The sequence below is a fragment of the Phalacrocorax carbo genome, chromosome Z (genome assembly GCF_963921805.1).
Source record: "Phalacrocorax carbo chromosome Z, bPhaCar2.1, whole genome shotgun sequence".
Classification (NCBI taxonomy): Eukaryota; Metazoa; Chordata; class Aves; order Suliformes; family Phalacrocoracidae; genus Phalacrocorax; species Phalacrocorax carbo.
Genome location: NC_087548.1, coordinates 18,179,880 through 18,191,344, shown reverse-complemented (window position 1 = coordinate 18,191,344; position 11,465 = coordinate 18,179,880). Strand labels below are relative to the sequence as shown.

The window sequence follows — 11,465 nt, the reverse complement described above, 5'->3', positions numbered from 1 at the left end:
TCTGTCCTGCTGAGTAAGGAAGACAGGGTAATCTTTGCCTTAAACACTTAACAATCTTTCCTACTTGTCTTAAGTCTCACAGGAGTCCAATACAAATTAGTGATGGTGGAATGAGATGTGAGAGCACAAAAGAAAACAGCAGGTTTGGTGACATCATAATCACCGTTTGCTGCTTCCTGCCCACTTTTAACTGCCAATAGTTCTGTGTATGATAGAGATGAGTCTTGAGAGATTTAAAGAGATTTTGTCTCAATTTTAGCATTTACAAATTTCAAGTGGGCTGTGTAGAGTGCTCCTCACCTAACAAGTTTCTGAAGAATACCTTGCAGATGAACAATGCTTCAAAAAGATTTATTTTCTTTGTGACATCATGGTAAGCCAGTGAAGGCACAGAAGCATGGAGAGCAAACTTCAGGGGAGAAGTGTAGCAAACTTCTTCAGCACTGGTTCTGCGAGGAAACATGCTGCGCATTCAAATTTGAGCACGTGACCAAGCTTCCCAGATCAGAAAAAGTGTGCACAATATTTGCCACTCTTGACAAATCAATGGTGATTTAACAAAAATGCTCCAGTATTTGAAAAATCACACTTTGCTTAAAGCAATTGCAAACCGGGCACCGGGAGGTGCTGCTTTGCATATGCTTTGCTTTTGAATGAGAGTTACACATTTGGAAATGAAGTCACTTATTCTCAGTAGTTTCCTTTCAAAGCTGCTAAGAGCTTCTTGGTACTGGCCTACTTTTGTTTTTTTAGGAAAACAGATGGCCGCTGGGTTTTTGAAAGTTGTTTTAAAGTGTAATTGTAGCACTACAGAAAGAAGGAAGGCTGGCTCAGCTAGGTCACGTATCACAAATTATGCACAGCTGGGATTATTTTTTTTTAACAGAATAGTCCATTATGGCACTGAGTATTAGTGACAGTCTGGTTTGTAATAGCCATTTTTTATTTCTTCCTGGGACAGAACTTCCTTATCCCGTTCTGCCTTCCTACTGCACAGAACTCATTCCATCAGTGATAGCTCAAGTTTGCAACTTCCCTCTGACTGAATTATAGTTCTAAGCATCCGGTTTATCCCTGTGGATCCTAGCAGTTGATACAGGGACAGAAAATTACATTCCAGCCAAAGTCAGCAAAGATACCACACTGTTTGGGAATTGCGGATTTGCCGCCTCTTCTTCAGCCTATGTGACCTACTTCCGACAGTTCCTACGCTGAGGGCTCCAACCATAGCAGTGAAGTTGCCAGCAAAATACAGTGCATCGTCCATGAATACTAAAAAGTAATAAAGGATTCATCATCCAAATGCACACTTGGAAGCTTGCTTCAGGCAGGTACTATGCAGAATAATATTCATTAAAAAGGGTATTGCAAATAGTACCGGGTTTATTTTGAAGCGTGGCTGTGCCTGCAGCCACTTGACTGGATGTTGACCTACTCCCTACTTCACTGAGAAAGCAGCTGGAGAGAAGGGAAGGTCGTACAGAATGCATTTCTTCCATGACTGCATACTGGCCCAAGAAACCTGTACCTCGATAGGTAAGGAACAACTTGCAGCTAGATGAGATCATATGGTCTAGCGTGGCCTGTATAGCAAAGAATCTTGAATCACATTTGCATGGTGCTTGTCGTGGTTCAGCCCCAGTCAGCAACTAAACACCACGCAGCCGCTCGCTTACTGCCCCCACTCCTGTGGGACAGGGAGAGAATCAGAAGAGCAAAAGAACTTGTGGGTTGTGATAAGCACAGTTTAATAATTACAATAAAAATAATAATTCTAATAATTATGATGATTATAATAATGACAATAATGATAACACAATAAAAAGGGAAAGAAAAAAAAAAAGGGAAAGGGAAAAAACCAGAAACACAAACGATACAACCAACCGACGCTGCCTGTCCCCAAGCTGCGATTGCTCCCCTCCTCCCCCGGCCAGCCCCTCCCAGCTAACATACTGGGCATGACGTTACATGATACGGAATATCCCTTTGGCCAGTTTGAATCCGCTCCCGTAGCTGTGCCCCCTCCCCTCCTGCCTTCTTGTGCACCTGGCAGAGCACGGGAAGCTGGAAAAGTCCTCGACTAGTACCAGCGCTACCCGGCAACACCCAAAGCATCTGTGTGTTATCAACATTGTTTTCATGCTAAGTCCAAAGCACAGCACTGTGGCAGCTGCAGTGACGAAAATTAACTCTATCCCAGCTACATGACAGTGCTTTAAACAGGAATTGATAATGAATTGTAACTTATCTGTAAAATGTTAATCCACTTAAAATACCTTTAATTAAACTGTAAATATTGGGGTGGCGGTGGGGGGTTGTATACATCTTCTAAAAAGGCAAGTAGATGTGGTTTTTAATGCAAGTGGTGGAGGAGCCGACAAGGCGAGATGTGCTGCTCGACCTTATCCTGACAAACACGGAAGGGCTGGACGTGAGGACGTGAGAGTTGGGGGTAGCCTTGGCTGCAGTGATCATGAGATGGTGGAGTTCAGGATACTGCGTGGTAGAAGCAGGGCAACAAGTCAGATTGCAACCTTGGACTTCAAGAGGGCCAACTTTGGCCTCTTCAAAGACCTACTTGGAGGAATCCGATGGGTTAGGGCTCTGGAAGGCAGCGGGGTCTAAGAGAGCTGGACGGTATTCAAGGGCCACTTCCTCCAAGCTCAAGATCAGTGCATCCCCAGGAAGCAGTCAGGCAGAGGAGCCATCAGAACCACATGGATGAGCAAAGAGCTCCTAGGGAAACTCAAATGGAAGAGGGAGGTTTACAGAATGTGGAAAAAAGGACTGTCCGCTTGGGAGGAGTGTAGGAAGGTTGTCGGCGTATGCAGAGATGCGACGAGGAAGGCCAAGGCCCACTTGGAATAAAATCTGTCAAGGCATGTCAAAGATAACAATAAGAGCTTCTTTAAACACATCAGCAGACACAGGAAGACTGGGGATACAGTGGGCCCACTGCTGAACAAGGAAGGGGCCCTGGTGACACAGGATGCAGAGAAGGCGGAGTTACCGAATGCCTTCTTTGCTTCAGTCTTTACTGCTAAGGCTGGCCCTCAAGCGTCCCAGCCCCCAGAAGAGAGAGAGAGAAAATCTGGAGAAAGGAAGACTTCCCCTTGGTTGAAAAGGATTGGGCCAGAGATCACCTAGGCAAACTGGAGCCTCACAGATCCACGGGCCCCGATGGGATGCACCTGCGAGCGCTGAGGGAGCTGGCGGATGTTCTTGCTGAGCCACTCTCCATCATCTTTGAAAGGTCATGGAGGACAGGAGAGGTGCCCGAGGACTGGAGGACAGCAAATGTCACTCGAGACTTCAAAAGGGGCAAGAAGGAGGACCTGGGAAACTATAGGCCAGTCAGCCTCACCTCCATCCCTGGCAGGGTGATGGAACAGTTCATCCTGGAGGTCATCGCCAGGCATGTAGAGGACAAGAAGGTTATCAGAAATAGTCAACATGGATTCACCAAGGGGAGGTCATGCTTGACCAACCTGACAGCTTTCTGTGATGGCGTGACTGGCTGGGTTGACGAAGGGAGAGCAGGGGATGTTGTCTATCTTGACTTCAGTAAGGCATTCGACCCTGTCCCCCATAGCATCCTCACAGGCAAGCTAAGGAAGTGTGGGTTGGATGAGTGGACAGTGAGCTGGACAGAGAACTGGCTCAGCAACAGAGCTCAGAGGGTCGTGATCAATGGCGCAGAGTCTGGTTGGAGGCCCATAATTAGTGGTGTTCCTCAGGGCTCTGTGCTGGATCCAGTCCTGTTTCATACATTCATCAATGACCTGGACAAAGGGACAGAGCGTCCCCTCAGCAAGTTCGCTGATGATACCAAGCTGGGAGCAGTGGCTGATACACCAGCAGGCTGTGCCGCCGTCCAGCGAGACCTGGACAGGCTGGAGAGCTGGGCCGAGGGAAACCTGATGAAATTCAGCAAAAGCAAGTGTAAGGTCCTGCACCTGGGGAGGAACAACCCCATGCACCGGTGCAGGTTGTACAGGTTGTAGGCTGACCTGCTGGAATGTGGCTCTGCTGAGAAGCACCTGGGAGTGCTGGTGGACAGCAAGCTGACCCTGAGCCAGCACTGTGCCCTTGTGGCCAAGAAGGCCAAGAGTATCCCAGGGTGCATTGAAAGGAGTGTGGCCAGCAGGTTGAGGGAGGTTATCGGCCCTAGCGAGACCGCATTTGGAGTGCTGTGTCCAGTTTTGGGCCCCCCAGTTCAAGAAGGATGTGGAACTGCTTGAGCAAGTCCAGTGCAGAGCTACCAAGACGATCAGGGGACTGGAGCGTCTTCCTTACGAGGAAGGGCTGACAGGCCTGGCTTTGTTCAGCCTGGAGAAGAGAAGACTGAGGGGGGATTTCATCAATAGCTATAAATATCTAACAGGAGGGTGTCAGGGCAATGGGACTAGACTCTTTTCAATAGTGCCCAATGACAGGACAAGGGGCAATGGGCCCAAGTTGGAACACAAGAAGTTCCACCTCAAAACAAGAAAAAACTTCTTTCCTGTGAGGGTGACAGAGCAGTGGGACAGACTGCCCAGAGAGGTTGTGGAGTCTCCTTCCCTGGAGACGTTCAAAACCTGCCTGGACGTGGTCCTGTGCCCCCTGCTCTAGGTGTGCCTGCTCAAGCAGTGGGGTTGGATGAGATGATCTCCAGAGGTCCTTTCCAACCCCTGCCATCCTGTTATTCTGTGATTCTGTGATTTTTCAATTGGCCTTTGGGAAATTAATCTTCTAGACTGTTCATCTAGGGCTTCTGAGACCCAGTTCTAAATAGTCCTGGTTTTGGCTGGAATAGCGTTAATTTTCCTCCTAGTAGCTAGTACAGTCCTGTGTTTTAGATTTAGCATGAGAACAATGTACACACTAATGTTTTAGTTGTGGCTAAACGGTGCTTACTGTCAAGGAATTTTCATAGCATCATAGAACCGTAGAATCATTAAGGTTGGAAAAGACCTCTAGGATCATCAAGTCCGATCATCAATTCCAACCATCAAGCCAACACCACCATGCCTCCTAAACCATGCCTGGAGTGCCACGTCTACACATTTTTTGAACACCTCCAGGGATGGTGACTCCACCACCTCTCTAGGCAGCCCGTTCCAATGCCTGGCCACTCTTTCAGTAAAGAAATATTTCCTAATATCCAATCTAAAACTCCCCTGACGCAGCTTGAGGCCATTTCCTGTTGTCCTATCGCTAATGACTTGGGAGGAGATACCAACACCCACCTCGCTACAACCTCCTTTCAGGTCATTGTAGAGAGCGATAAGGTCTCCCCTCAGCCTCCTCTTCTCCAGGCTAAACAACACCAGCTCCCTCAGCTGCTCCTCGTAAGACTTGTGCTCTAGACACTTCACCAGTTTCGTTGCCCTTCCCTGGACACGCTCCAGCACCTCAATGTCCTTCTTGTACTGAGGGGCCCAAAACTGAACACAGCATTCATGGTGCGGCCTCACCAGTGCCGAGTACAGGGGCACCATCACTTCCCTACATCTGCTGGCCACACTATTCCTGATACAAGCCAGGGTGCTGTTGGCCTTCTTGGCCACCTGGGCACACTGCTGGCTCATGTTCAGCCGCCTGTCGACCAAAACCCCCAAGTCCTTTTCCGCTGGGCAGCTTTCTCAAGCCTGTTGCGTTGCATGGGGTTGTTGTGACCACAGTGCAGGACACAGAGCTTGGCCTTGTTTAAGTTCATACTGTTGACCTCTGCCCATCGATCCAGCCCATCCAGGTCCCTCTGCAGAGCCTTCCTATCCTCGAGCAGATCAGCACTCCCACCCAATCTGGTGTCATCTCCAAACTTTCTGAGGGCACGCTCAGTTCCCTCATCCACATAATTGATACAGACATTAAACAAGACTGAGCCCAAAACTGAGCCCTGGGGAACACCACTTGTGACCAGTCACCAAATGGATCTGACTTTGTTCAGCACAACTCTCTGGCCTCAGCCATCCAGCCAGTTTTTAACCCAAGAAGGAATACACCTGTCCAAGCCATGAGCTGCCAGCTTCTCTAGGAGGATGCTGCGGGAGACAGTATCAAAGGCTTTGCTAAAGGCTAGGTAGGCAACATCCACAGCCTTTCCCTCATGCACTAGGTGGGACACCTGGGCATAGAAGGAGATCAGATTAGTCAGGCACGACTTGCTCCAAACTGCAGCCGGGGAGAATGGCCCTACCTGGAGCCTCTGGCAGAAAGCACACGAGGAGACCCGAGGTTGACCCCTAGGGTTTTGGAGTTGGGGATACAGAGGGTCCAAAGCCCACTATACTCCAACTGAAAAAGAGATATTGGCAGTATATGAAGGGGTTTGAGCTGCTTCAGAAGTGGTTGGTGCTGAGGCACAGCTGCTCCTGGCACCCCGACAGCCGGTGCTGGGCTGGATGTTCAAAGGAAAGGTCCCCTCCACACACCATGCAACTGATGCTACATGGAGTAGACGGCTTGCACTGATCACCCAGCGGGCTTGAGGAGGAAACCCCAGTCGCCCAGGAATCTTGGAAGTGATCATGGACTGGCCAGCAGGCAAAGATTTTGGATTATCACCAGAGGAAGATGTGACATGTGTTGAAGAGGCCCCGCTGTATAATAAACTGCCAGAAAATGAGAAGCAATACGCCCTGTTCATTGAAGGGTGCTGTCGCCTTGTGGGAAAGCACCAGAGATGGAAGGCTGCTGTATGGAGTCCTACACAACAAGTAGCAGGAACTGCTGAAGGAGAAGGTGAATCGAGCCAGTTTGCAGAGGTAAAGGCCATCCAGCTGGCCTTAGACAGCGCTGAACGGGAAAAGCGGCCAGTGCTCTATCTCTATACTGACTCCTGGATGGTGGCAAATGCCCTGTGGGGCTGGCTGCAGCAGTGGAAGCAAAGCAACTGGCAGCGCAGAGGCAAACCCATCTGGGCTGTCACATTGTGGCAAGATATTGCTGCCCGGGCAGAGAACCTGGTTGTAAAGGTACGTCATGTGGATGCTCACGTCCCCAAGAACCCGGCCACTGAAGAACATCGAAAGAACCAGCAGGTGGGTCAGGTTGCTGAGATGGAAGTGGCTCAGGTGGATCTGGACTGGCAGCACAAAGGTGAATTATTTCTAGCTCGGTGGGCCGATGACACCTCAGGCCATCAAGGGAGAGATGCAACACGCAGATCAGCAGGTGACCGAGGGTGGACTTGACCGTGGACACTATTGCACAGGTTACCTGTGAATGTGAAGCATGCGCTGCAATCAAGCAAGCCAAACCATTAAAGCCTCTGTGGTATGGAGGGTGATGGCTGAAATACAATTATGGGGAGGCCTGGCAGACTGATTACATCACACTCCCACAAACCCGCCAAGGCAAGCACCATGTTCTCACAATGGTGGAAGCAACCACCGGCTGGCTGGAAACATATCCTGTGCCCCACGCCACTGCCCAGAACACTATCCTGGGTCTCGAAAAACAAGTCCTGTGGCGACATGGCACCCCAGAGAGAATTGAGTCAGACAACGGGACTCATTTCCGAAATAACCTCATAGACACCTGGGCCAGAGAGCATGGCATTGCGTGGGTGTATCACATCCCCTACCACGCACCAGCCTCTGGGAAAATTGAACAGTACAATGGACTATTAAAGACTACGCTAAGAGCAATGCAGGGTGAGACATTCAAGCACTGGGATACACATTTAGCAAAAGCCACCTGGTTAGTCAATCAATGCTAGGGGATGTGCGAATCAAGCTGGCCCTGCCCAGTCAGAAATCCTACATACTGTGGAAGGGGATAGAGTCCCTGTAGTGCATGCAAAAATTATGCTGGGGAAAACAGTCTGGGTTCTTCCTGCCTCTGGCAAAGGCAAACCCATTCGTGGGATTGCTTTTGCTCGAGGACCTGGGTGCACTTGTTGGGTGATGCGGGAGGATGGAGAAGTCCAATGTGTGCCTCAAGGGGATTTGATTTTGGGCGAAAACAGTCAATGAACTGAATGGCACAATGTGAACTGGTATATAATACTGTGTGTCACCTCTGTGTTGTATCAATGATATCAGAGTACGAGCCTCCCAACCCGTGGCAGACAAACTATGAAACAAGCCATGCAGCAGCGATGGAACAATGACTGACTCGGTATGCAGCAACCCAACGCCACACACCATCTCTCCCACCCTGAAAGACTGATACAACAGATGGAGCCCAGAGTCATGGACTGGGTGAACTCAATGGACATTTGTATGGACATTTTACAGGGAAGGTCCATGAACTAAGGGAATGATGTCTGTGTATTATGTTAAAGGATGGGAAGGGGAGGGGTGGTGGTTGGTACGGTTGTATTGCATCGTATGGGACCTGGGCATGGTGTAAATGGTATGAAATAAGGGGTGGAGAATGTGCTGGTTTTGGCTGAGAAGGGGTTAATTCTCCTCACTGGGGGGGTCGGCTACCTTTCCAGCTCCCCGCGCTCTGCTGCGTGGCAGGGGGGGCTGGGAGGGGCAGGGCTGTGGTGGGGGCGGCTGACCCTGACTGGCCAATGGCAGGTTCATTCCGTACCACGTGACACCATGACCAGTATATTGAGGGGGGACAGTGGCAGCACAGAGGCGGCCTGGCGTCGGGTCGGCGGGCGGCGAGCGGCTGCGGCGCGTGCGGTTTGTTCCGGCGGTTCGTTCCCCCTCTCCCCTCCCTTCCCCCCTCCCCGGGGTTTTGCGCCTCTCGTTGTTCTCCTTTACATTGCATTTCTGTTGTTGTTTCTTTTAATTTTAATGATTAAACTGTTCTTATCCCAACCCACGAGCGTTACCCTTCTGATTCTCTCCCCCATCTACGAGGGGAAGTGAGCGAGCGGCTGTGTGGGGCTGAGCTGCCGCTAAACCATGACAGAGAGTCACAGCAGGGGACACACACTGGGCCTCAGGGACGGTGACAGGAGAGGCCAAGGGATGCCGTGGTGAGATGGGAGTGTGGGCACTGTGTCAGGACACGACAGGAGCTGGGTGGGTGCTTGCAGCAAAGCTTTATTGGGAGAAGCAGGTAGTAGGGCAGGAGGAGGGGGATCCACTCTATTGGGAGAAGCAGGTGGTGGGGCAGGAGGAGGGGGATCCACACCCCCGGTGCTGCTGCCAGCCCAGGAATCCCTGTGCTGCCACCCTCACTCCTGCAGCTTCAGGCGGGTGAAGTTGTTGGTGCCAATCCTGCGGGGACACAGAGCGAGGAGACATAATGTGGGAGATGCACCCTTGCACAGGGCAAATACACCCCCCAGTGCCGAACACCCATCCAGCCCCATCCCACCCCCCAGCAGTATTTGCATGTTGGTGGGACCCCCAGAGAGGCCGTGCACCAGCACCTCATCCTTGGTCACCCCCACACTTGTAGCAGCTCTGCCGGGTGCTGAGCACCAGCAGGGTGGGAGGGACACAATCCTCCAGGGATGTGCAGGGGACCCACGTGGGGAAGGGACAGGGGTCTCACATGGTGGCGTTCCAGTCATTCCTGATGCTGTCTGCATGTAACCGCAGGAGCCACATGGTCTTCAAAACCTCCTTTTCCTTGTCCATGAAGCACTGGCCCACAAAGACGGTGGTGGAGTCTGCAGGGACAGGGTGGGAGGTGGAGGTGAGCATGGCTGGGGCAGCAGGTCAGTGTGAGCTGCGGCTCTGCAGCCTGCCCCAGCGCAGGGGACAGTAGACCCAGCTGTCCCTGCCCTCTGGGGACAGCGCTGATGGGGAAAGAAGGCAGGAGGGGTCAGGAGGCTGGGAGGTCTTGCATGGAGATGGGCAGACAGCTGCGGGCTTCAGCCCCCAGCGCATCCTCTGCGCCTTGGGACTCGGAGATGACACCAGCCAAGGAGCTCTGGGGATCAAGGATGGGGGAGCATCAGGGACACCACAGGGGATGGCAGAGGATCCTCAAAGGCACTGCAGGGGAGGGCAGAAGAGAATCAAGGACACCACAGGGATGGCAGGGGAGCTCTGGGGACACCACGGGGAGGCTGGGAAAGGAGAAGCACCTGAAAAGGTCCAGTTGACCGTGAAGCCAAAGGTGGGCTGGCTGTTGTTCAGAGGGTGCTGGAACCCCTGCAGCGGTGACAGCTCAATCTTCTTCGTGGTGCTGCTCACAGCTGTGTAGTAGGTGCCGTTGAAGCTGCCTTTGTTGCCCACAGCCTCAATGGTCATGTTGGAGCCCAGGTCATTGGTCCAGTTCCCAGTCAGCACGCACTGGTTCTGAGAGGACTCAATGTTGGTGCCACAGCACAGCCCAGGAGCATGCAGGGTGGCAAAAGCAGGCACCCCAGGAGGTGCAACCCCCTGCCCACCCTCCCCCGTGCATCTCAGCCCTGCCGTTACCTTTTCTGCAGAGAGGCTGGAAGCCACCGGGGCCAGGCTGAACAGCAGGAGGAAGAGAGTCCTTTGCAGCATCTCTGCAGTGGGTCGACAGCTGGCGTACCCAGGGATGTGCTCCTCGCAGGGCTCTGCCGATGCGCCAATGTGCCTACTCTCTTGCCTTTTTATAGCTGCCAGAGCTGTGGGTAGCAGCTCTGGCCAGGGCGTTGTGCAATTTGGGTGTTGACATGTGGAAACCGACTCCACAATCTGTAAGATTGTGAAGTAGGTATGTTTATTCAGTGCTGGACAGCACGGGGGATAGTCCCACCAAAGTCATGCACGCCCGCGTCGTTGCTTGTCTTGGATATATACAACAAAGTGTTGCATATTCACACAGTTTCCCAATATGCCTACACAAATGCACGAGCGGTCCTTGCTTCGTATTAAAATTAGTCCCAAGAAGTAATTTCCATAAACTTCTCCTGACTGTGCTTGAGCAGTGCCTCCTCGTTCTGGTCGTCAGGGGTCGTAGAGATGAAGGCTGATGGCTCCTCTTCGTCACCACTAGTAACCTTTTGGTTTTGCGCAGACTCAGTTATCCCTTGACTCTTACCCAAACCACAGGGTCGGTTTTAGCCAGTTCTTAAGGCAAGTTCCAGGTTCTTATCAGGAATTGTTCTTCACAAGCCTTCTTGCTTCAGCTAATTTGCACAGTAGTTGGCGAAACATTAAGCACTATCTTTCAGTTTGATACTTTGGGCTGCCAGCAAGTAAGCAGCATTGTATCTACTAAGATCCTCTTAACCCCTTCTCTCAGGTGTTACCAAACTGGCAGTTCAGCTGCAAATTCCCTAATCACAGGGATATATATGCCTGTTCTGTTCTATCAGATATATCTGTTGGAGGCAGATATTTCCAGAAGCACCTGCTGAAACTGTCCCTCCTTGCTCACAATTCTCTGGCACCTCTCAGGGAGGCCCTGGCTCTTGCAGGTCAGCGACCACCAGGACCAACGCTTAGCCAGGGAAAACCCCTCCTGGGGGCTGTTGTCCCTTCTGCCACCCTTTTGCCACCCTACTGATGGGCCCAGGATACATAGGCTTGACTGTTTTCCCCAGCATATTTTTTACATGCACTACAGGGACTCTATCCCCTTCCACA

The 11,465-nt window shown here is 51.4% G+C and overlaps 1 protein-coding gene across 1 annotated transcript; it reads right to left on the bottom strand.

Annotated features, from left to right (window-relative positions):
- Positions 1-9,127: 9,127 nt before the first annotated feature.
- LOC135310608 (avidin-like) lies at positions 9,128-10,397 on the bottom strand. The gene is made up of 4 exons (XM_064438767.1): positions 10,326-10,397; positions 9,989-10,196; positions 9,451-9,568; positions 9,128-9,170 (listed from the first exon to the last, which is right to left on the bottom strand). The coding sequence occupies exons 1-4, from the start codon at positions 10,395-10,397 to the stop codon at positions 9,128-9,130; spliced, it is 441 nt and encodes a 146-aa protein (XP_064294837.1).
- Positions 10,398-11,465: the final 1,068 nt, after the last annotated feature.

Excerpts from the sequence above, each read along its gene's own strand:
- LOC135310608 (XM_064438767.1), bottom strand. The coding sequence starts at position 10,397 with ATGCTGCAAAGGACTCTCTTCCTCCTGCTGTTCAGCCTGGCCCCGGTG. Across the intron at positions 10,197-10,325 it reads CCAGCCTCTCTGCAGAAAAG|TGCGTGCTGACTGGGAACTG; the intron begins GTAACGGCAGGG and ends TCTCAGAACCAG. Across the intron at positions 9,569-9,988 it reads GGTCAACTGGACCTTTTCAG|ACTCCACCACCGTCTTTGTG; the intron begins GTGCTTCTCCTT and ends CTGTCCCTGCAG.